General features: G+C 38.2%; 1 protein-coding gene across 9 annotated transcripts in view; it reads left to right on the forward strand.

Annotated features, from left to right (window-relative positions):
* Positions 1-25,858, forward strand: part of DLG2 (discs large MAGUK scaffold protein 2) — a 2,272,173-nt gene that overhangs the window by 1,770,134 nt on the left and 476,181 nt on the right. For 8 of the 9 annotated variants that reach the window (XM_030918836.1, XM_030918835.1, XM_030918840.1 and 5 more), the window contains one exon: positions 8,477-8,632. The exons of the other annotated variant lie outside the window; for it this stretch is intronic. In XM_030918836.1, the coding sequence (XP_030774696.1) occupies positions 8,477-8,632 (156 nt within the window). The remainder of the gene's footprint in view (positions 1-8,476; positions 8,633-25,858) is intronic. 9 annotated transcript variants of the gene reach the window in all.

Genomic DNA, 25,858 nt, shown 5'->3' on the forward strand with positions numbered 1-25,858 from the left:
GCCAAAATGATTGCACTCTTTTAATTCCATCTAGTAGGAGGAACATTATCTTCCATAACTTCTTATCAACTATGGATGTTAAAATTGTACTCAAGACCTGCCTAACTTTTCAATTTTGTCATCTACTCAAACCTTCAAAAAACTCCCTAAATGGGACATGTTTGCAGATTCCTCTTTAAATCTGCATGTGCTGTTACCACTTTCCAGAAAGCCCTCATTCACTCCTTTCACTCTCTTTCACCCTTTTCACCCTCTTTCACTCTTTCACTCTCTTTCAAACCTGCACTAGAATTCCTACTCCCCACAGTGATTACTTTCCTGTATTCTTAGCTCAGTCTCTCTCTGAAATGGTAAGAGAATTAGGTGCTTTCACTCCCTGCTGTCCCCACATCCACATACACAATTTTGTATTCCACTTTATTCAACACTATAAAATAAAGCATTTTCCTGTCTCATTAAAATGTTTTATGAATATTAGGCCGGGCGCGGTGGCTCAAGCCTGTAATCCCAGCACTTTGGGAGGCTGAGACGGGCGGATCACGAGGTCAGGAGATCGAGACCATCCTGGCTAACATGGTGAAACTCCGTCTCTACTAAAAAAAATACAAAAAACTATCTGGGCGAAGTGGCGGGCGCCTGTAGTCCCAGCTACTCGGGAGGCTGAGGCAGGAAAATGGCGTAAACCCGGGAGGCGGAGCTTGCAGTGAGCTGAGATCTGGCCACTGCACTCCAGCCTGGGCGACAGAGCGAGACTCCGTCTCAAAAAAAAAAAAAAAAAAAGTTTTATGAATATTAACTTTAATGGTTAAACAATAAACCATCATGTGAATATATCTTATATTCCATACCCTTCTGTTGCTGAACATTTTGTTTTGTTTTATTCTGTTTTGCTCTTATAACAAACCGCAATGACTTTCCTCTATAGAAACCTTTGGACATATTTTTTATTTTCTTCTTCAGATAGCACACTAGAGTAGAATTGCTGAACCAAAGACAGGATTACTTCTAAAACTCCTAAAATATATTGCCAAATTGCTTTCTTGAAATGTTTTAAGGAGGTTTTACACTCCATAGCACCAGCAATATAGTGTCTATTTCAACATACCACAACTAAATTGTGATTCGTCAATTTCAAGATCCTTTATTTTTTAAATAGGTAAAGGGAATGTATCATTTAATTTGTGTTATTTTTATTCCTAGTGTGGTTAAATATTTATATGTGTGCTTGTATTTGTCATTTGTATTTTCTCTTGTGATCGGATACTAATTGTCTTTGTTTTCTACTAAAATGTTATTGTATTTCTTATTGAGTTGTAGGAGCATCTTTAAAATATTGATAAACATAATTGAGCAAATGTTTTCCCCAGATGATTGCTTATTTATGAGTTTTTGCTTCAGTGGTTTCAAATTTTTTATGTAGTCAAGTCTCTCATCTTTTATGTGATTTCTTCCATTTATTTCATGCTTAATTTTTTTTCCATGAAGATTCTTAGTTAACTATTAACCTGACTTTTTGTAGATCTATATTTATCCTATGAGATCAATTAATTTTTTTTAATCGATACAAAGTCTTTAAAAGCAGGCTTACAAAAGTGTAAGAGTTTAAACACTAGTATAGGACATATTGAACCTTCCTCAAATAATTCAAATCCATGTCTCAAAGGCCTTGATCTGGCCATAATATTGACCCTGTCACTCTTTGCCAATATTTGTTTAAACAACGTTCAGAAAGCCACAAAAATAGTACTATAACTGGACACCCTCACCCAATACCAAAAACAGAGATCACTCTCCCTTTTGTTACAATCACCACTGTCAAGGTCATTAATGTTCAACTTCTTATTCCAATGAAACACTCCATAACCCATTTACAACCCACTGCCATGAGAGAGCCCAATTTTGTTGAAACCCAAGCGTTTTTTAAGGAAATAAGTCATCTGAATATTCAAAACAACTTCAAATGATGCAGCTCTTACTCTGCCCTTTCTCTCCTCAATCTTCCAATAAACTCCTCAATAAACACAGTAAAATATAACTGAAAGTGATGTTTACATAGAAAAAATAGTGAGCCAACCCTAATTTCTACTTTTAAACATAAGTATTTGCAGACTGTGGTACCTAAACTATTATTAATAACAAATTACTTATGACCCAGCAATCTGATGTGACAGCACAGCTGTGAACCATACAGAAAAGCAAACCGTTATAAAGATCCAGGTACAAATCGGGCGTTAGAGTTCGGGCTGCTATATTGTTAAGGGCAGTGAAAATAATTGAGAAGTTCAGAGAAAGTCATCATCAACCTCCAGGGCTATTAAAGAGGATCAATTACCTTTTAAATATACAGAGCAAAAGTGAATCTTTAGAAGGTGCCTATGCAGTACCTTTTGTGAGACTGAAAGCTATCGATTGTTACTTCCTTTGTTCAACCCTCTTGTAGAGAATTCACATTACCTGAAAGTGCTATTGTGTGAACTGACTGATTCTAAGTGAGTGGGTGACGAATATTATTTGTATGAATTCTCACAAAGGGGAGCAACATTTTCTGAGGTTGTGCATCCTTGTGAGCTCAAGTGTCTAAGAGTGATCATCAAGATAATAATAATGGCTCCCTTTTGGTGAGCTCTGAGTGAGTGCCATGGACTGAGCTAAGTGCTTTATGCACATTCTTCCTATTTCTCACAGTCATCCTAAGGCTGATATTACTATTCCCACTTTCCAGATGAGGATGTTAAGAAATAGCAGAAGGTCATGCAAGGTAGAATTTGGAAGAGCCAGATCTAAACCTAGTTCGATTTGCTTGTACTTAACATGGTGCTCATAATAATTTAGATCTATGCCTAATTTTGCAATTTATAATTTTTCTGATATACAGAAAAAACTTGGCCGGGCGCGGTGGCTCAAGCCTGTAATCCCAGCACTTTGGGAGGCCGAGACGGGCGGATCACGAGGTCAGGAGATCGAGACCATCCTGGCTAACATGGTGAAACCCCGTCTCTACTAAAGAAATACAAAAACTTAGCCGGGCGATGTGGCGGGCGCCTGTAGTCCCAGCTACTTGGGAGGCTGAGGCGAGAGAATGGCGTAAACCCGGGAGGAGGAACTTGCAGTGAGCTGAGATCCGGCCACTGCACTCTAGCCTGGGAGACAGAGCAAGACTCCGTCTCAAAAAAAAAAAAAAAAAAGAAAAAAAAAGAAAAAACTTTTAAAATATTATTTTAGGTCTATAAATGAGAAAGCTAAGATTTCCAAGAGTTAAGTAAGTGTGGTGCAAATCGGCATCTACTCCAGCTTCCCTAGTGGAAATTCTTGAGTGCTCAGTTCAATGGTGCTTGGAATTAGGGGGGCAAATAAGTTCTTACAAATCACCTAGATCAATCCCTCCCCTAGATGTCTCTATATCATATTTTAAGGCCCATATAACATCTTAATCAAGTGACTAATACTTTTCTGCTTAAAGTTCAGTATAAGAGAAGTCAGCCTCTTTCTTAATCATTTTTATAATGTCATTTCACATGTTGAGCCACATAGTTCACAACCTGATCCTACTACTCTTTTAACCCCTAATTACGTTTAGGGCTTCCCAAAATCCTACCCTTAAGAGTTATTAGCCCAGCCCTGGAATTCAATCATCTTATACTTTTCCAAATCGTTGGCCCAATAAACAGTGTATTATTTATAAAGAGGAGCATGAGGCAACCTTTTAAAGTTACAATCCTTTTTCCTCCAATTATGTCTGGCAATAAATTAGATACTTAGGCATCTGAGCCCTTGACATCCCAGCTGCTATAATTAATGCAGTTTGGTTCTATATTCTGCAAATACAGGGCATGCAGTGGGATGACCACCTCCCATTAGGGCAACCAAAGAAGACCATAGCAGGATAACCTTTGGAGAATCTGAAAGGTCTGCAGATTTAGCTATATTAGTCTATATGATAAAGAAATTTATGCTCAACATCATATACATATATGACCCAAATCCATCTTTTTGTAATTTTAGATGCCCCCTTTTAGTTCTGGCTCAGGAAAAGAGAATAAAAGGTACTGATCACTTTTGTTTTTCACAGTTCCTTTCATTTTCTATGACAGTACTTCAGTAATACATTCTTGCATTCACGAAAGTAATGAGGAAACAAAGACACAGGAGATTTGGTCCTGATCCTCCAGGATCTAATATTCTAGAGAAGTAGAGAGCATTGTGAATGAATAAAGACAGTACAATGAGTTGAGGTCCCTGCCTGAGACAGCCTGAAGGCTTTGAGAGCCCTTTGGTAGGGAGTTAGAAAATTCAATGAAGTGTAAGTCACTCTCACTGTTATCTCTAAGAGAAGAGAGTCATATTCCTTTGACCTTGTCGCTTCAGGTGCTACACAGATGAAGACTATTTACACTCACAGTCATTATTATCACTGTCTTAAACATTTATTATCTCTGATACAGGGCCAGGACTGTAGTGAGGTGAGTGAGGTACTCATGTTGGATGCAAAATTTAAGGGAACACCAAGAAACAGCAATTAAGACAAAAATACTTTAATGAAATATTTTAGAAAATGAAATTAATGCAAAAGAATTTATAATGAACAAAATATCAAACTTTTAAAGATAGAATTAGTCTGGTATTAGTCTCAGGTACTAGGAAATTACATAGAGGCCCAAGATTTTGTCTGTTGGCTTTGGAAGGTATAGTCTAGTTGAGGTGATGTGAAAGAGATGTGAAAATAAACAAGGTGCCTGTTTTATTTTCACTGTACTGATTGCAAACATGAGATCAGATCTAACTTCCAATAAGGAGACATGGTGGGAGATTGGTAGTTGATTGACAACTAATGTCATATGGGAATCATCAAAGAAATTCAATAGCATGATCTCTCATAACCCAGTTGAAAGAATGAACCCAGACAGTTATTCTAGACTCAAGGTATCTCTAGACATTTTTAGCAACAAAATTTGATAGAGCTTCACTCCGGTGCTCTATAATTAGTGGACACAGCTACAGCTACCTTCTCCATGTTTGCATCCTTTCCTTATTCTGTTAACTGATAATTTATTCTCCTTTATTCGCATTATTCACCTTCTACAGAAGAATCCAAATGGTCTAGGCCTTTTCTTTTTTTCTTTCTTTTTTTTTCTTTTTGAGTCCCACCATACAGATCATGGTTGCAAGGTGAGGGGCCCAATCCTGATCCAATGGTCTAAACTGCTTTGGTTAGGGAGGATACTGAATTTGGTAGTGGCAAGTTGTCCAAATGGGAAGGAGCAGTTATAGGCAAGGTAGTTTTCCTAAGAATAAGGTATAGATGAAGCACCTCCCTCCAACATACACTAGTATTGTGGATTAGCAATTTAAAATGACAAGGAAATAGAACAAATAGCAAGTGCTAATGGAGTTCAGAGAAAAGAGAGATCACCAAGGGCCAGGGTGTGCTAATTATATACTGTAAGAACCTGCAATTATAAATCCGTAGATATGCAAATAAATGCTGATGGCTCAGCAGATGAGCAACAAAGTCATTATCTATGGCTCTTTATAAATGGACAGCAAGATAAATGATTTGTTTATAAATTCACTTAGAGATTATACCAGTATCTTCGAATGCTTTTCCCTCCTTCTGGGGGCATCCACAGTTAGACCTCTTGGATTGGATTTCCATATTCACTACCTTCTGACCTAGGCCATTCTGGCAGTTCCAAGCAGGCCCTTTCAATTATGACTAGCTGATTCACGCTGCCAAAAGTCATTTCCCCTTGGCACTTCCTTAACTAACTAAACGGGAAGTGATAGTGGCATCTGTTCTGCCACCCAGATCCGTGATGGTTTATAAAATGGCATTTCTTGTTTGTCTGATGGGGAGAGGTCACACAGAATATAACTGCAGGGAAAGACTAAGAATGCTGACTCCCAGTATTAGGCCTTCTGGAACTCAGGGCTGAGAAGTCTGTGAGGAGCCCACTGTGCCCACTGGAGTGACTTTCACAGGAACTGTAGGCAGGCATTGCAGTGGCTAAACTCAAACACACAAGAAACCTATCCCTTTGAGGGCAGATGAACCATGCACACATGCTTTAATTAAGTACTTAAAGCCAGTCAGTTCATGATGATGTTGGGATTCTGGTTTTACTGGTATAACCTGTGAGAATTTATAATGGCCTAAAAAATTTAGGGTAACTTATGGCTCCCTTGAAAGAATCAGAAGGTTTTTTAAAATTTCCCTCAGCAAAGAATGGTAAAAAAAAAAAAAAAAAAAAAAATTCATTTAAAGAAACATTTACCAAATACCTACTATGTGCCATTTCTGTGTTCAGATTGTAGCCTGTGTTGTACTTTCTGTATACTGCACTGTGCTCTAGTACATAATATACATACTGTATGATAGAATACATGACAGAATCCTAGCACTGTAATAACACCATTAGACAGAAATCTTCAAACATGAACCCCATTTTTATGCCACTTGAAAGGAGATTTTCACTGATATTTTTAACGTTGTTGTTTGATTGCAAGAGAACTTTGTCAATATTGCAAGAAGACTTTGTCAAATTTTCAAGTGGTTTGTTATGTTTTGGTATCTTTTCATCTACCCATCTTCTGAGATATTAAGTGTTCTCATAATCAACAAAAGAAACTGGATTTAATATCTCTATTCTTTAGCCAGTGAATGTACAAAATAACAAGTAAATAAATAGGGAAGAAATAGAAGGTGAAACAAAGGTAAAATGTACCTGCAATATCAGTAACTGTTTCTCTGTGTTGATAAGACTTTGAAAAGTGAAGAATTAAGCTTAGCAAGTATTGGTCCACTATGAAACCATCCTGAAGGTGACTGAAAGCAAAAAAAATAAGAGCCTTCTTCTAAAATCCAAGGTATTAAAGCCTGCTCCAAACACCAAATCTACTAAATATGTGAATCAAATGATAATATTATATTCATAAAATGGTTCCAAAAAGATTCAAATAAAAGTTTCAAGAGTTCAACCCTGGACAGAATACAGGACCTCATTTTCATTGGCTTGAATTTATAATAATTTTCAGAAAGTAAAATATTTTCTCTTTATTCAGTTGAATACAATGTAACCAGGAATTTCTAAAAGATCTCCATTAGCCAGTTTTGATTGTGAAAATTTGCCTCAAAATATGGTGCTACTGAAGTAAAAGGACTAGGAGAAAATTAGAAACATCATTTTCTTAGTCTGTAGAGTCAACATCAGACTGAGAAAATTGGATCAGCTCTCCCAGGCAGAAACAACGTTACTGAGATGACATTATCATGAGAATGTTTTACGATCTAAAAGAAGTCACTGAATCCTTTCTTCTAAGGTTCTGTGCTGGCAGTTTAGATCAGCTGCCATTTTATGTATAATAATATTTTCAAATTAAGATGCAGAGATTTCTCCAAATAGTCATAGGCCCAATTTACAGAAAATAGCATTGTTTACATTTCCTATGTATACAGAAGATATTAGATGGACTCCAAACATAATTAAATACATTAGCATTTGTAGTAGGCCTTATTTATACTTATTTATTTGTATTAGATGTGCAGTCTTAAATTTTGTAGGAGTATATCTGTTAAGATTAGGTCCCATTTATAGAAGAAAAAAAAAATGATCCTAGCTTGAACAACACAGTTTATCTTTATCCACAGAGAAGAAATTCAAAGGTAGCTAGTCCAGAGTTGGTATAGTGCCACTCCATATCATCAGTGACACAAGTGCTGTCTTTATATTCCATTATGTGTATTTTTTGGCTTTATCCTCAAGTTTGCTTCATGGTCTTAGATGACCAGTGAAGCTCCACCCATCATGTCTGGGTTCCGGGTGAGTAAAGGGAGGAAATGTGAGAGAACAAAATTTCAAGAATTCCAGCTAAATGAGCTTCCTTATAAGCAGCTATTCCAGTTCACCGAACGCTTCAGAGCACTCAAATCACATAGGACTGAACATTTTCATGGGGCCATATTTACCCACAAAAAAGTCTGAGGAATAAAGTCTTTATTATAAGAAAAGTTACAGCCGGGCGCGGTGGCTCAAGCCTGTAATCCCAGCACTTTGGGAAGCCGAGACGGGCGGATCACGAGGTCAGGAGATCGAGACCATCCTGGCTAATACGGTGAAACCCCGTCTCTACTTAAAAATACAAAAAACTAGCCGGGCGACGAGGCGGGCGCCTGTAGTCCCAAGCTACTCGGGAGGCTGAGGCAGGAGAATGGCGTAAACCCGGGAGGCGGAGCTTGCAGTGAGCTGAGATCCGGCCACTGCACTCCAGCCTGGGTGGCAGAGCAAGACTCCGTCTCAAAAAAAAAAAAAAAAAAAAAAAAAAGAAAAGTTACAAGTGGAAAAATTGAGTTTCTTCTAATAACAAATCAAAAAAAATGGCATTGTTTTTACTTTTGCATATGGTGAAATGCTACTGGTTGCACACGTGTTCCTTGTATATACTAACCATGCATATCTTTCTCTTCCTCTTGTATCACCAGGCCTCCGGAACCTGTTTACAGCACTGTGAACAAACTATGTGATAAGCCTGCTTCTCCCAGGCACTATTCCCCTGTTGAGTGTGACAAAAGCTTCCTTCTCTCAGCTCCCTATTCCCACTACCACCTAGGCCTGCTCCCTGACTCTGAGATGACCAGGTACTGCATGCGCTTCCTCACTTCATCTTCTCCAATTGCATGTGCTTCCACAAGGATGAATGGGTAGAATCCGCCTCTGCTCACTTCTCTTGCACTAAACATCTTCCCCAAGTTGGAGAGATGTTCTGCTGTTCCCTTGGTGCAATGGGAGAAATTAAGAACGTTGCCTTTTTGTTTTGTTTTGTTCCCTGGAGTGATCACAGAGCACTTAGACATGATCACATGATGCTCCACATATTCCTGGTTCCTATACATTTTAATAAGGTATTAATTATATTTTTCTAGAAGAATTAATTTTGGAACTTAACACCATTTCATTCATACAGAAGGATGAGGCCGGGCGCGGTGGCTCAAGCCTGTAATCCCAGCACTTTGGGAGGCCGAGACAGGTGGATCACGAGGTCAGGAGATCGAGACCATCCTGGCTAACACGGTGAAACCCTGTCTCTACTAAAAAATACAATAAACTAGCCAGGCGAGATGGCGGGCACCTGTAGTCCCAGCTACTCGGGAGGCTGAGGCAGGGGAATGGCGTAAACCCGGGAGGCGGAGCTTGCAGTGAGCTGAGATCCGGCCACTGCACTCCAGCCTGGGCGACAGAGCGAGACTCTGTCTCAAAAAAAAAAAGAAGGATGAAAGGGAACATTTGTTGAATATTTTTAAATAATATTTAATAAGTGCTTACTCTGCTCTAGGCATAATGTGGCCTAAGAAATATGTACTATTATCACCATTTAATATTTTAGCTAAAATATTAGATTAATATCACCATTTAACTGAGTCCTTAAGGTATTAAGCAACTTGTCCAAAACTACAGAATCACTTGGTTCCATCTTACCACACAGAATATAAAATTAATGTTTATATTATGTTATCATGCTAGGTGTATACATATATATATATTCTCGTATTTACTGCTCCCAGCCTATTTAAAGAAATAGATGTTCAGAGAGGGTTAAAGGCATTGCCCTCAGTATGATCTTGCCAATAAATGTGGAGTCCAAATTTGACCTTAGAATGTTTTGAGTCTTTCAATAACTTTGTAAAGAAATTAGTCTAAGTCTGAAAGTTGAACACAATTCTGTGTTAGTGTTCCAAAGCATATATATGAAAATAACAAAAAAGACCTCATCTTTTCATAGTAGCCTGAGTTGGAGAGAGAGGAAAGCAAGAAAAATAGAATTCAGTGTTCCACAAGGTAGTTCCAATTCAGTCTAAACAGAGATCCCAATTGTAATGTTTCTACACAGAATGGGGTGTCTATATAATGTTTTCAGACAGGAATATCTTCATAATACTGTTAGGGCTGAGAAAATACAGACTTTAGAATGATTCAGAGTGAAGATGGATATATCAAGACGGTCTGCTAAGAACATCATCTTTATTTTTTGATATTTTGAAAGAATAAGTTTAGAAGTCAATGACTGTTCTATCTAGGAGAGTTGAATAATAAATTTTAAATTACATCTAACATTTCCAGAAATAAATGAGAAAACATGTTTTTAACTATGTAAATCAGCTAGGTCATTTTTATTAATTTGCAATAATTAAAGTCTAATAATATTTCAGAATACTTTATAAATATTAAATCCACCTATATTTTTAACAAATCATTAAAACTATTTCTTGATACAGTGAACTATGCCATTTTAAAGCTAAAAGGTCAAAGTCACCATACCCCTAAGGAAATGAGAAGAGTCACATACCTGTAATGACTTGCTGGTAATTATGTAGCTATACTCAGCTACATAAGGATAGCTCACATTTATTGAGCTCTTCTGTGCCAGGCATTTTGTTAAGTACTTCTTATGAATTATGTATTTTAATCTTCATAATAACTTTATGAGGTAGATGTTATAATTATATTTGTTTTGCAAATGAGCAATTGAGACTTGATAAGTTGCCTGACTTGCCCAAGATCATCCACTAGTGACAGAACTGGGATTCAAACCCAGATGATAACTGACCTGGCAGACCATTAGCCATTTTTGCTCACTGGAAAAAAATTTCCACCCATTTCTCTTTTTCTGTCCTTTCTCTATCATTACCCTGACTTCTCATATACCTTCCCTTCTTCTGGCTCTGTGTCAGTAAACATTTTTTTTCTTTTTATCCTGTGTTCCTTTTTTATTAACGTAAAAGTTACATTGGTTTCCTTCCACTTCACTGGGGATTTTGAAGCATCGCTCCTGAAAAATTCACCAATAAGTAGCCGATAAGAGTTTACCTCTATGTGAACCTACCAGATATGATTCTTTTCAGCTCGCTTTCTGTCATCTGTATCATGAATACAATAGAGTTATTTATTTTTCAAATAAAAACATTATGATACAATGTTGAATTTTTTTTTCAAATGACACACCCTGTCTAGTTCTGATATGCACCAGGCCCCAACCCCCATCCATCATTCCCCTTTTTGGGAATTCTATTTTCAATTTATTCTATTTTGGTCCCCTTTCTTCTCCTTTTTTCTTTTTCCATTATCTTATTCTTTATCTTATCTTTGTAGAAAAAAAGTCATAAAAACACAAAAACACACAGACAGCTATTTTAGTGGCCTTATCACGAGCAGTGCATTGATACCAAATTCTTTTTTTTTTTTTTTATTATACTTTAAGTTCTAGGGTACATGTGCATAACGTGCAGGTTTGTTACATATGTATACTTATGCCATGTTGGTGTGCTGCACCCATCAACTCGTCAGCACCCATCAATTCATCATTTATATCATGTATAACTCCCCAATGCAATCCCTCCCTCCTCCCCGCTCCCCATGATAGGCCCCAGTGTGTGATGTTCCCCTTCCCGAGTCCAAGTGATCTCATTGTTCAGTTCCCACCTATGAGTGAGAACATGCGGTGTTTGGTTTTCTGTTCTTGTGATAGTTTGCTAAGAATGATGGTTTCCAGCTGCATCCATGTCCCTACAAAGGACGCAAACTCATCCTTTTTTATGGCTGAATAGTATTCCATGGTGTATATGTGCCACATTTTCTTAATCCAGTCTGTCACAGATGGACATTTGGGTTGATTCCAAGTCTTTGCTATTGTGAATAGAGCTGCAATAAACATACGTGTGCATGTGTCTTTGTAGTAGAATAATTTATAATCCTTTGGGTATATACCCAGTAGTGGGATGGCTGGGTCATATGGTACATTTAGTTCTAGATCCTTGAGGAATTGCCATACTGTTTTCCATAATGGTTGAATTAGTTTACAATCCCACCAACAGTGTAAAAGTGTTCCTATTTCTCCACATCCTCTCCAACACCTGTTGTTTCCTGACTTCTTAATGATTGCCATTTCAGCTTTCTACTTATGGCTAGCCAATTTTCCCAGCACCATTTATTGAATAGGGAATCCTTTCCCCATTTCTTGTTTCTCTCAGGTTTGTCAAAGATCAGATAGGCGTAGATGTGTGGTATTATTTCTGAGGACTCTGTTCTGTTCCATTGGTCTATATCTCTGTTTTGGTACCAGTACCATGCTGTTTTGGTTACTGTAGCCTTGTAGTATAGTTTGAAGTCAGGTAGCGTGACGCCTCCAGCTTTGTCCTTTTGACTTAGGATTGTCTTGGCAATGTGGGCTCTTTTTTGGTTCCATATGAACTTTAAAGCAGTTTTTTCCAATTCTGTGAAGAAACTCATTGGTAGCTTGATGGGGATGGCATTGAATCTATAAATGACCTTGGGCAGTATGGCCATTTACACGATATTGATTCTTCCTATCCATGAGCATGGTATGTTCTTCCATTTGTTTGTGTCCTCTTTTATTTCACTGAGTAGTGGTTTGTAGTTCTCCTTGAAGAGGTCCTTTACATCCCTTGTAAGTTGGATTCCTAGGTATTTTATTCTCTTTGAAGCAATTGTGAATGGAAGTTCATTCCTGATTTGGCTCTCTGCTTGTCTGTTACTGGTGTATAAGAATGCTTGTGATTTTTGCACATTAATTTTGTATCCTGAGACTTTGCTGAAGTTGCTTATCAGCTTAAGGAGATTTTGGGCTGAGACGATGGGGTTTTCTAAATATACAATCATGTCATCTGCAAACAGGGACAATTTGACTTCTTCTTTTCCTAACTGGATATCCTTTATTTCTTTCTCTTGCCTGATTGCCCTAGCCAGAACTTCCAACACTATGTTGAATAGGAGTGGTGAGAGAGGGCATCCCTGTCTTGTGCCAGTTTTCAAAGGGAATTTTTCCAGTTTTTGCCCATTCAGTATGATATTAGCTGTGGGTTTGTCATAAATAGCTCTTATTATTTTGAGGTACGTTCCATCAATACCGAATTTATTGAGCGTTTTTAGCATGAAGGGCTGTTGAATTTTGTCAAAAGCCTTTTCTGCATCTATTGAGATAATCATGTGGTTCTTGTCTTTGGTTCTGTTTATATGCTGGATTACGTTTATTGATTTGTGAATGTTGAACCAGCCTTGCATCCCAGGGATGAAGCCCACTTGATCATGGTGGATAAGCTTTTTGATGTGCTGCTGAATCCGGTTTGCCAGTATTTTATTGAGAATTTTTGCATCGATGTTCATCAGGGATATTGGTCTAAAATTCTCTTTTTTTGTTGTGTCTCTGCCAGGCTTTGGTATCAGGATGATGTTGGCCTCATAAAATGAGTTAGGGAGGATTCCCTCTTTTTCTATTGATTGGAATAGTTTCAGAAGGAATGGTACCAGCTCTTCCTTGTACCTCTGGTAGAATTCAGCTGTGAATCCATCTGGTCCTGGACTTTTTTTGGTGGGTATGCTATTAATTGTTGCCTCAATTTCAGAGCCTGCTATTGGTCTATTCAGGGATTCAACTTCTTCCTGGTTTAGTCTTGGGAGAGTGTAAGTGTCCAGGAAATTATCCATTTCTTCTAGATTTTCTAGTTGATTTGCGTAGAGGCCTTTATAGTATTCTCTGATGGTTGTTTGTATTTCTGTGGGGTCAGTGGTGATATCCCCTTTATCATTTTTTATTGCGTCTATTTGATTCTTCTCTCTTTTCTTCTTTATTAGTCTTGCTAGCGGTCTGTCAATTTTGTTGATCTTTTCAAAAAACCAACTCCTGGATTCATTGATTTTTTGGAGGGTTTTTTGTGTCTCTATCTCCTTCAGTTCTGCTCTGATCTTAGTTATTTCTTGCCTTCTGCTAGCTTTTGAATGTGTTTGCTCTTGCCTCTCTAGTTCTTTTAATTGTGATATTAGAGTGTCCATTTTAGATCTTTCCTGCTTTCTCTTGTGGGCATTTAGTGGTATAAATTTCCCTCTACACACTGCTTTAAATGTGTCCCAGAGATTCTGGTATGTTGTATCTTTGTTCTCATTGGTTTCAAAGAACATCTTTATTTCTGCTTTCATTTCGTTATGTACCCAGTAGTCATTCAGGAGCAGGTTGTTCAGTTTCCATGTAGTTGAGCGGTTTTGATTGAGTTTCTTAGTCCTGAGTTCTAGTTTGATTGCACTGTGGTCTGAGAGACAGTTTGTTATAATTTCTGTTCTTTTACATTTGCTGAGGAGTGCTTTACTTCCAATTACGTGGTCAATTTTGGAATAAGTGTGATGTGGTGCTGAGAAGAATGTATGTTCTGTTGATTTGGGGTGGAGAGTTCTATAGATGTCTATTAGGTCCGCTTGCTACAGAGATGAGTTCAATTCCTGGATATCCTTGTTAACTTTCTGTCTCGTTGATCTGTCTAATGTTGACAGTGGAGTGTTGAAGTCTCCCATTATTATTGTATGGGAGTCTAAGTCTCTTTGTAAGTCTCTAAGGACTTGCTTTATGAATCTGGGTGCTCCTGTATTGGGTGCATATATATTTAGGATAGTTAGCTCTTCCTGTTGAATTGATCCCTTTACCATTATATAATGGCCTTCTTTGTCTCTTTTGATCTTTGATGGTTTAAAGGCTGTTTTATCAGAGACTAGGATTGCAACCCCTGCTTTTTTTTGTTCTCCATTTGCTTGGTAGATCTTCCTCCATCCCTTTATTTTGAGCCTATGTATGTCTCTGCATGTGAGATGGTTCTCCTGAATACAGCAGACTGATGGGTCTTGACTCTTTATCCAGTTTACCAGTGTGTGTCTTTTAATTGGAGCATTTAGTCCACTTACATTTAAGGTTAATATTGTTATGTGTGAACTTGATCCTGCCATTATGATATTAACTGGTTATTTTGCTCGTTAGTTGATGCAGTTTCTTCCTAGCCTCGATGGGCTTTACATTTTGGCATGTTTTTGCAATGGCTGGTACCGGTTGTTCCTTTCCATGTTTAGGGCTTCCTTCAGGGTCTCTTGTAAGGCAGGCCTGGTGGTGACAAAATCTCTAAGCATTTGCTTATCTGTAAAGGATTTTATTTCTCCTTCACTTATGAAACTTAGTTTGGCTGGATATGAAATTCTGGGTTTAAAATTCTTTTCTTTAAGAACGTTGAATATTGGCCCCCACTCTCTTCTGGCTTGTAGAGTTTCTGCCGAGAGATCTGCTGTTAATCTGATGGGCTTCCCTTTGTGGGTAACCCGACCTTTCTCTCTGACTGCCCTTAAGATTTTTTCCTTCATTTCAACTTTGGTGAATCTGGCAATTATGTGTCTTGGAGTTGCTCTTCTGGAGGAGTATCTTTGTGGCATTCTCTGTATTTCCTGAATTTGAATGTTGGCCTGCCCTACTAGGTTGGGGAAGTTCTCCTGGATGATATCCTGAAGAGTGTTTTCCAACTTGGTTCCATTTTCCCCCTCACTTTCAGGCACCCCAATCAGACGTAGATTTGGTCTTTTTACATAATCCCATACTTCTTGCAGGCTTTGTTCATTTCTTTTTCTTCTTTTTTCTTTTGGTTTCTCTTCTCGCTTCATTTCATTCATTTGATCCTCAATCGCTGATACTCTTTCTTCCAGTTGATCGAGTCGGTTACTGAAGCTTGTGGATTTGTCATGTATTTCTCGTGTCATGGTTTTCATCTCTGTCATTTCGTTTATGACCTTCTCTGCATTAATTAGTCTAGCTATCAATTCTTCCACTCTTTTTTCAAGATTTTTAGTTTCTTTGCACTGGGTACGTAATTCCTCCTTTAGCTCTGAGAAGTTTGATGGACTGAAGCCTTCTTCTCTCATCTCGTCAAAGTCATTCTCTGACCAGCTTTGATCCGTTGCTGGCGATGGGCTGCGCTCCTTTGCAGGGGGAGATGCGCTCTTATTTTTTGAATTTCCAGCTTTTCTGCCCTGCTTTTTCCCCATCTTTGTGGTTTTATCTGTCTCTGGTCTTTGATGATGGTGACATACTGATGGGGTTTTGGTATAGGTGTCCTTCCTGTTTGATAGTTTTCCTTCCGACAGTCAGGACCCTCAGCTATAGGTCTGTTGGAGATTGCTTGAGGTCCACTCCCAACCCTGTTTGCCTGGGTATCAGCAGCAGAGGTTGCAGAAGATAGAATATTGCTGAACAGCGAGTGTACCTGTCTGATTCTTCCTTTGGAAGCTGCCTCTCAGGGGTGTACTCCACCCTGTGAGGTGTGGGGTGTCAGACTGCCCCTAGTGGGGGATGTCTCCCAGCTAGGCTACTCAGGGGTCAGGGACCCACCTGAGCAGGCAGTCTGTCCGTTCTCAGATCTCAACGTCCACGTTGGGAGATCCACGGCTCTCCCCAAAGCTGTCAGACAGAGTCGTTCGCGTCTGCACAGGTCCCCGCTGCTTCCCCTGTTGGTCTTCAGCTGTGCGCTGTCCCCAGAGGTGGAGTCTACAGAGACAGGCAGGCTTCCTTGAGCTGCTGTGAGCTCCACCCAGTTCGAGCTTCCCAGGGGCTTTGTTTACCTACTTAAGCCTCAGCAATGGCAGGTGCCCCTCCCCCAGCCTCGCTGCTGCCTTGAGGATAGATCGCCGCAGACTGCTGTGTTAGCAATGAGGGAGGCTCCGTGGGCGTGGGACCCTCCCGGCCAGGTGTGGCATATATTCTCCTGGTGTGCCTGTTTGCTTAAAGCGCAGTATTGGGGTGGGAGTTACCCGATTTTCCAGGTGTTGTGTGTCTCAGTTCCCCTGGCTAGGAAAAGGGATTCCCTTCCCCCTTGCGCTTCCAGGTGAGGCGATGCCTCGCCCTGCTTCAGCTCTCGCTGGTCAGGCTGAAGCAGCTGACCAGCACCGATTTTCCGGCACTCCCTAGTGAGATGACCCCAGTACCTCAGTTGAAAATGCAGAAATCACCGGTCTTCTGTGTCACTCGCACTGGGAGTTGGAGACTGGAGCTGTTCCTATTCGGCCATCTTGCTCCGCCCCCTCCTGATACCAAATTCTTAATTTCATCCCACTTTGCTCCTCCTCCATACTTCCTCAGCTTAGTAAATGGCACATACATCTACCATATTGTTTAAGCCAAAAACTTGAGAGTCATCCTTACTACCTTGTTTTCCCTCATATCCACCATTCAATTCATCTTCAAGTCCTGTTGATTCTACCTCCAAAATATCTCAGATTTATTCACTTTCCTTTACTACTATTTCCACCACTTTAATCCAAGACCCCATCATCTCCCACCTATAGTAGCTTCTTAATTGTTCTCACCATTTCCACTGTTGACCTCCAGGCTTATTCTCAATGCAACCAAAGTGATCTGTAAAAATACAGATCAGATCTCCTTTTGCATTAGGATGCAATGTGAAGTCGTTAACATACCATCTGGGCTCTGCATGACCTAGCCCCTGCCTGCCTTTTGGATACCTCATTTCACTCTTCCCTTTGCCAACCACACTATTTATGTTGGCCTTCTTTTTATTCACAAAATGCACTAAATCTCTTCTAGTCTCAAGCGTTTCACATATGCTTTTCCCTGGAATTGAAAAGCTCTTTTTACACTTTGCCTGATTAACTTCTGGTCATCTTAGATCCAAGCTTAAATTGCACGTCTTCAGAGAAGCTCTCTGAAACTGAAAATCAGTCCCCCTATTATATATTTTCTTTCTATTTTTCATAAGACTCAAGCAATTTATAATTGTACATGTATTTATGTGATTTTCAAACTAAATGCCTGTATCACCCTCTACACTGTAAGCTCAATGAGTAGAATTGTGTTTATTTTGTGCACTGCTATATTCCTAACACTTAGTACAGTATCTGGCTAGCAGGAGCTCAGGATTATTGGATGAATACATAAACATGGAAATAAAATCTGCAAACAAGCAAACTGATACCTGTTTGAGAACAAGTCATAGCTCAAGCTGTGCTTTACCTAGTTCTTAGTAGGCACATAAAACTACTCCATGAATGAATGAATTCATGCATAGAAACAAATAATAACTAGAACTCACTTTGTGTTGTACTTTCACCATAAACTATGTCTATGGTGATTGTCTACATTATAAATCCATTAGGCACCCGTCAATTCTTCATGAAAACTCCGTAATTCATTTCAGATATTATTTATTTTTCCAATGGGAAATACCTTTCCAAGCCACTGTATCTTGAAATGTAGCCAATAATTCAGGGGCAAAGTAAAAATATTCTGGTTCCGTTTTTGACACCATCACCTGTGTGCTGTTCTCTGTGTTCTTGAATAACATATAGACCCTCAGAAGTAGATGAGAACTTAGAATTAGATAGACAAACCCTTATCCAACTCTAGTAATGTTGTGGAACCCAATCTACTATTTCACAGGTCTATGTCTTACTACCACTCGTGGTTAAATAAAAATATTCTAGGATCTTTTGCCCTAAAAAAGATTTTACAAAAATGTGTATATTAATTTATTTAGCTAATACTTATCAAGGATCAACAACAACGTTCAAGATGCTACTATAATAGGACAACCTTTTACAAAGGTGCAAGCTGAAAAAGACAGCCAAAAATGTTGAAGAAATGCCTGATTTTTAGGATGCAGTAGTTAATGATGTCTATTTTGTTCAGAGCTTTTAAAAAATTCCTGAAGTCTATTCCAGAAACAGGCACATATTGATACAGCACTTATGGCTTCAGATTAGAATACGCACTAGCTCTGGGAAAGTTAGCATGTGAAACCATCCTTACATTTACATTAGTTTAACTCCTAATCCACATTTAGAAGAATAAAGGTGAGTCAGCAAAAACAACCTGAGTCAGTCTCCTGTATTTTCTGAGCTTCAGTGGGAATACCCAAGATCTCAGTTCTTTGAATTAATAGCAAACATTTAGGGATGAATTAATTGTACACACAATTTACTTCTGTAAGACCATTTAAAAGGAAACAGAGAAGTTGTTAGTTTTTCTTAGGAAAGCACTTTAAATTACTTGGCACGGTGTCTATGGCTGCAGATTATGTTTGGAGGAATTGACTTTTTAATGCTTGCAGAAACAAGAAATGTGCAGAGCCTGAAATCAAACTAAAATTTGAAAAATAAATGGGATTTCTGTGGGACTCCTGCTTATCTAGTACATCTCTTTTTCTTTGAAAAACAAGTAATTTTTGATGTTGTAATTGGTTTTTCTACTGAGGGAGAAAAAGTTATTCAGCTTTTGATATTTCTAGGGCAAGGAGAATAGTATTCTTGGCTGCTTTTTCAATATTTATGGCATATGTTTATTTGTCCTTTTACATAAACGGTCCTAATTATTGCTATTTTGCAGTTGATAACAGAGGCTGGGATAAACCAGATGAAGGCTAATTAAAATATACTGGCAGGTTTGGATGGGAAATGAACTGTGAAGCACTATATCATCATGAAACATCTTCACTCACTGAAGGATATATATTCATGGGACTTCAGCTAGGTACCAGGCATCATCCTTAATGTTAGGGATTCAAAGGTGAAAAAAACATGGTCTCTCCCCTTAAGTATCTCACAGGCATATAAATGAAGAATTACTTACTGTGTGATATATATCTGCTAAAAGGCCTCAGTTTCTCAAATGCACCTAATCTCTAGGTAGCTGTTAAAATAACAAATTTAGAGAAATTAAATTTAACAGAGTTTATCTGAGCAAAGAACAATTCATGAATCAGGCAGCACTCAGAACCAGAAGAGGTTTAGAGAGCTCCACTGAGCAGTTTGAGAAGCAACCTTTTACAGCCTGTACACAGAAGCAAAGTAGAGAAATCACCTGATGGGCTACAGCTAGGCATCTGCTTTATTTGGGCATGGTGTGATGAGTTGGCTGCCTGAAATTGGCTGAAACCCAGCTGCTTGTAACTCTCTGAAACTCTACTGTGTATAACACTTCTAAGTTAGGTTTCAGATTGTTATGTGGAAGCTCAGAGTGTGGAGACAGCCTTAACCTAAGGGTGTCCTGCATATTTAATTGAGCATAACTAAAATCAGATTATTACAAGTGATAGTGTTGGAAGCAAATATGACCTTCGACTGTCCCTTCTGCAGAGGCATTAACATACACAAAGAAATGGCCCCATCTACTCCTAGCCATCAATTTCTAATCATTTATAAGAAGCATTACCTATAGAAAATGCAATTCATCTTCCCATAGGTCCATCTGCAAGTCTAATGTCTAACTATTCTCTGCTGGGCTCAGAGAATCCACATTTATAATTTACCACCTTTGTAGAAATCATAATGTTGGCAGCCTCAAGCCATTCTGAGTTTGGGGATGCAGAGCGAGATCTTTATTTTGTAAGACCTCAATCATATGCCAGAGTTATGGTGAGCCCCTGAATAGTACCTCAGGCTGAGGTGAGAATGATTTTTTATTTTTATTAAAGAACTGTTATAAAAGACTGTTTCCATTCATAGCTTAATAGTGAGTCCAGTGAATTGTGAAGGGAAATGAATGGTAGAGTTGGCAGTATGGGAGAAGGGCTATGCAAGCCTGCCTGTATTTTTATAGAGATCTACGTATTTTACAACATGCCATTTTGTTTTCATGAAGGCTTCAAAATTTACTTCTCAGAGAAGAGAAAATAAACCTTCCATTATAACCCTTTAATTCAGTTCTGTAGATTATCAGCACATATAAAGTTATAGGATCCCTTAAATGGGTTTTTAAAGTCAGCAGGTATGTGTGTTCCAAATTGAATACTAAAACTTATCTTTGGCAAGCTTTCTTTCCTTGCAGAGTGGCAGAAAATTTACTGGGCCTTTAATGTTTTAACTGTTTCAAAGTCTGTAAATACAAAATCAAATATAAATTCCAAAACTAATCTGTAATAGAAGCGCATGCAAGTCTCTAAAGGTAAACATAGGAGGAATTACCTAACTCTGCCCTTGTTTTTCTGGGCATTATCATGAAGACACTGAGTTTATCAGTAGGATTACGAAAGAAACGTGTTCCAAGTAAAAGAAATAGGAAAAAGTTAAGCATCGTGGTATATAAAGGCACACAATGCCTTCTGGGACTACCAGACTACCTGTGTAGCTGAGGGTTATTGGGTGGGTGATAAAGTTGGAGAAAGAGGCAGCTATGTATCATAGAAGACCTTACTTACCAAGCTGAGGATTTTGTACTTTATCCTATAGGCAGTGGGGAGCTGTTGAAGAGTTTTAAAGCTGAGCAAAGAGACAATCTGCTTTGCATTTTTAAAAAGATCACTCTGCCACCTGTGTCGGAAAAGTTTGAATGCAGGGAAACTAGTTAGTATTATATTATAGAGCAGGGTAAATAATGAAGAACTGAACTGAGACTATCGAGATAGGGAGGTACAAATGGATTCAGAATTATTTATTAAATAGAACAGGTGGTACTTGGTGACTGACTCAGGGGAAGCATTTTCTAGCTTGGGATATTCACTGGAGGGTGATTCTTTGCTCCTGTTGGACAGAATGAGCACTGTTGTCCACAGTAAATACACTTAAACATAAAACTCTTTAGAAAACAATTGGGAAGGGAGGCAAAATATATCAGGTCCCTTGTTTGAGGTAGTGGCAATATGAGGTCACAGAGGAGCTAAGGATTGTGCCCAAACTATCTAGGTCTGAAGCCTTCCATTTGGCCATCCTAATCACGTGCATTTTAGCTAAACATATTACCACCCTCAGAGCCTCAATTCCCTCATCAGAAAGTGAGAAGAATAATTGTATCTGTTCTGTTTCCCTCATAGGATTGTTGTGATGATCAAGGGAAATTGAGCAAATGAATTTTCATCCAGGCACTAGCCACATTAGTCATTATTAATTGTTCCCATATGTGTATTCTATTTTAAAGCCTTGAACTCATGTATATTTATTTCTATTGCTATCACAAATCAGGTAGAAAATGTTTATCAGCTCAGGCAAATCACCTGAGGTCATAAGAAAGCTGTTTGGGCTGACACCTTCTATCATTCTTAGCAGCCATCCTTCTTGTCATCATAATCAATGTCACATATTTTTCCTTTTATTATTACATTTATAGGCTCCCTGTAAAAGGCAGCATGTGTCTAATCCCATATGTGATTGTGTACTTGTATGAGATACTTTTCTTTTTTATCTACTCGTGTAGTGCTATTTTTGCCTTACATGTTTCTTCTCAGGAATGTGGACAAAATAACAGCCACTTTATGGTGCACAGATTAGTAGCCAGGCACTTTACATAGGTACTTTATTGTTTCTAATAATCTCAATAATTTTGCAAAGTGTATGTTTTGATCTAGCAATTGGAGGAATCTGGGCTGTACCCAAGGCATTCTCACATCCAAGCTCATCTTCTCACGGAGTCTTAATCACGTTCACTCTGTACACTGTAGCTTCTCACTCCATCTCCCACTTCCCGCATCCACTCTGCCATGAATCTGTAGACTCTGAAAGGAAATTTGAGCCTTGTTCACATGATTCAATCTGGGAAACAGCACCATTAGAAACAGAAAGAAGATGCTTACAAACCATTGACCTTCTTATGCCCTTAAAAAGCTGATATAATCTTAAAGAATGCTTTATTTCACTTTTAATGAAAACCAAGAGAGTCAGCCCTCTAGGAATGACTCACAAGGCATAGCCCCTTTCTAAGTTTATGTAGTAGCTTATTTTTCCAAGGCTGTCACTGCCTTTTTGAAGTAGGTGATCACTAAACCCAATATGAATTAAGGAAAATAAGAATTAATTGACTCCCAGAGTGACAGAGGCCACTCTTGCTACATTTGGTTTATAGCCTATTTCCCTGCAATGCAATCTATGAAAGGGTTTACATGGAAAGAAATACCCCTTGATTTTAAATTAATGCATTATCTCAATAGACAGTTTCTTAAATTTACAGCATTCACTGTTGTCCCTCACTGTTTTTTGGTACTAGGGGGCAGATGTTCTTTCGTTAAGAATTCAAGAATTGTTTTAAAAGCGCAGTTAAAATTTTGTAGTGTAAAGGACAACAGAAAACAGGGAACTCACCCTGTTTTAAAAGCTCTTATTTACTCTGCACAACAACCCAGGTAGGTAGAATCAGGAGGCTTCATGAGGGTTAAATACCTTGAGATGACACAGCTGGGAAGTGAAACCAGATTGGATATGTTCAAATAACTCTGTGATAAAACAATCTAAATTTAATTGATTAGCTTTAAAAAATTAAAAGTGAGATAATAGCTCTATCTGAGATGATGTAAATATTTTCTATTAGTTTTAGTATGCCTGTTTGTGTTTTGGGAGCAATCTTCGTATTTACTTTAGTAACCATCAAATTATTGGGTGGCAATAAGAAAACAGAATAAGCACAACTTCAAAAGCATTCCTTTGTGAAGGAAACTACCTATGAGAAAATGCTATGCAAAAATCACCTAGCCAACAAATTGTAGGACTCAGAATCGAGACAGTGACGTTAAACCATAACACCCATTGCACAGATATTAATTAAAACCACTGATGTGTATTGAGTGCCTTTAGGTGCTATGCACTATTTCAGAAATTTTATATGTACAAACTCATTTTAACCTATAACGACTTATGGAGTAGCTATGATCATCCCAATTTTATATTAATATTACAGTACATGGTTTGAGAAACAAATGGAAACAATGAGATGAGATAGTTGGAAATGAGGTTATCAGAACTTACACTTAGAATATTAATTTTATTAGAGCAGAAGTTTTGTTTTATTTATTGTTTTGTTCTGCATGCCAAAAATGGTACCTGGCATGTAGTAGTAATAGTGACAATGACAATACAGATATGATGATGATGATGGCAACTATGAGGATAATGATTACAACAATCACTATTTATCATCTTATTGCCTACCCAGCAGCACTTTATACAAGTTAACTCATTAATCTCCACAGGAACCCAGGGAGGTATGTATCATTATTATCCCATTTTGCAGGTAATGAAACAGTTAACTAAACTTTCTAAGGTCACATGGGTAGAATCTGAACCTAACTAGGCTGGTACCAGAATCTGTATTTTAAATGTGCTTAATAAATATTCACTGAATATTACAGTAGTAATTCTTCAAGTATTGAATTCTGCTTCAGAGAAAAGTATACCCCATTGAACAATAGTCAAATCTCTTTAGTAGATAGGTGATATATCAACAGATGACTGACTGATATGATATGAAGATAGATAGAGAGATAGATAGGCTGGCAATGAATATATGGGTAAGAAACTAGACTCTAGACACAAAATATTAGGGTTTGAATTTTGCCTCCACAACTTTCTAGCTATGTAAACTTGAGCAAGGGACTTTTCTGTAAGGTAGCAATTATTATATTATCAGTCTCATGGGGTACCTATAAGGATTTCAAGAGGTTTTAAATAAAGTGCTGAAAATGGTACCTGATAAATATGAATAGTTCCATAAATGTTAGCTATCATTATATTTGTATACGTGAGATAATGTATTATGACCCCCTCAGATAGATACCTCAGGCTGAGGTGAGAATGAATTTTTTTCAGACTGTTATAAAAGACTGTTTCCATTCATAGCTTAATAGTGAGTCCACTGAATTGTGAAGGGAGATGAATGGTAGGGTTGGCCATATCGGGGAAGGGCTGTGCAAGCCTGCCTTTATTTATATAAATATCTAAATATTTTAGAATGCAGAATTTTATTTTAATTAAGAGATTAAAATCTACCTCTCAGAGAAGAGAAAATAAACCTTCCATATCAACCCTTTAACTTGGTTCTGTAGACCCCCAGCTCATAAGAGGTTTAAAGGATCTCTGGAAGAGGGTTTTTAAAGTCAGTAGTTATGTGTGTTCCAAATTGAATACTAAAACTTAAGATAACTCTATTCCAGACAAAATGAATACCTTAGAGGGTAAAGAGGAATTTTATGGCTTGCGTTTAAAAGGAGAGGGTATGCTGGGCCACTGCTAAGCAGCCAAAGCCTTTGTCCAAATTTTACAAAGGCTCCCCTTCTTCTGGCTGGAGGACACACTGTGCCAGGGCCTGTGGCATGGCTAACAGCATTCAGACTAGATTTCAGTCCTAGCTCATCCCTGTGGCCAAGTGTTCTTTTGAGCAACCTACCTAACAGAATAAATTGACCCAAATGAAGATGGATATCAGGATACGAAATGAGAATTTTATTTCTCTATGTTATTTAGATCTCCTTCAAATTCATCTAATTCATGCTCTGTTTTCTTTCCTATGCCTCTGGCATAATTGCAAAGATATTATTCCATCAGTCTTATGGGAAAAAAATAACTAGATGCTAACCTAAGTTCAGAGATGGATGGGTACAAAGATTGGACTAAACAATTTAGTCTGACCTCTATATTTTCCAGATGAGGAAACTGTCACTCAGACCCCAAATAGGCATTAAATTCGTATTATAGGGTTAGCACTTCTGAGGATATATAATCCAGATGTGGCTGACCCCTGTTCTTAGAAGATTTAGGAACCACTGGACCTAGAGAGTTTCTTTTGTGGATATAGTCAACAGCCACCTGTAATGTGAAAAAAGAAAATAAAGAAAATAAAAGGTCTAGAAATTTATTATGGATAGCGTATTTCAAATACATATGAATTTTAATCAGCTTCTGCCTTATTTATTTTGGATCCAGCCTGATTTTTTTCCATAGCTATATATAGATCTGTATTTATTGAATGCTGGGTATTCAGAGACTCTGCATGGGAAACCTGAAGGTCAGACAGTAGCCCAGTTTTCCTTTCTATCTGACCACTTACTTGATAAGTTCTTACTATTCTCACTATCAGTGGAATAGTACAGAGCCTGTGGTACCTGTAGACCCTAGGCTATACTGGACATGAGGAAAGCAGCTGTGAAATATAAAACAGAGCCTCTACCAGATTTCTACCATTATAATTGCGAGAGTTCTGTGATTATTCTTTCTCTCCTTATAGGGCCTGTTGGTGAATCATGAGATGTCCTAGGCAACCATTTCCACACTTTTAC

The sequence above is a fragment of the Rhinopithecus roxellana genome, chromosome 15 (genome assembly GCF_007565055.1).
Source record: "Rhinopithecus roxellana isolate Shanxi Qingling chromosome 15, ASM756505v1, whole genome shotgun sequence".
In the NCBI taxonomy this organism is placed as follows: domain Eukaryota; kingdom Metazoa; phylum Chordata; class Mammalia; order Primates; family Cercopithecidae; genus Rhinopithecus; species Rhinopithecus roxellana.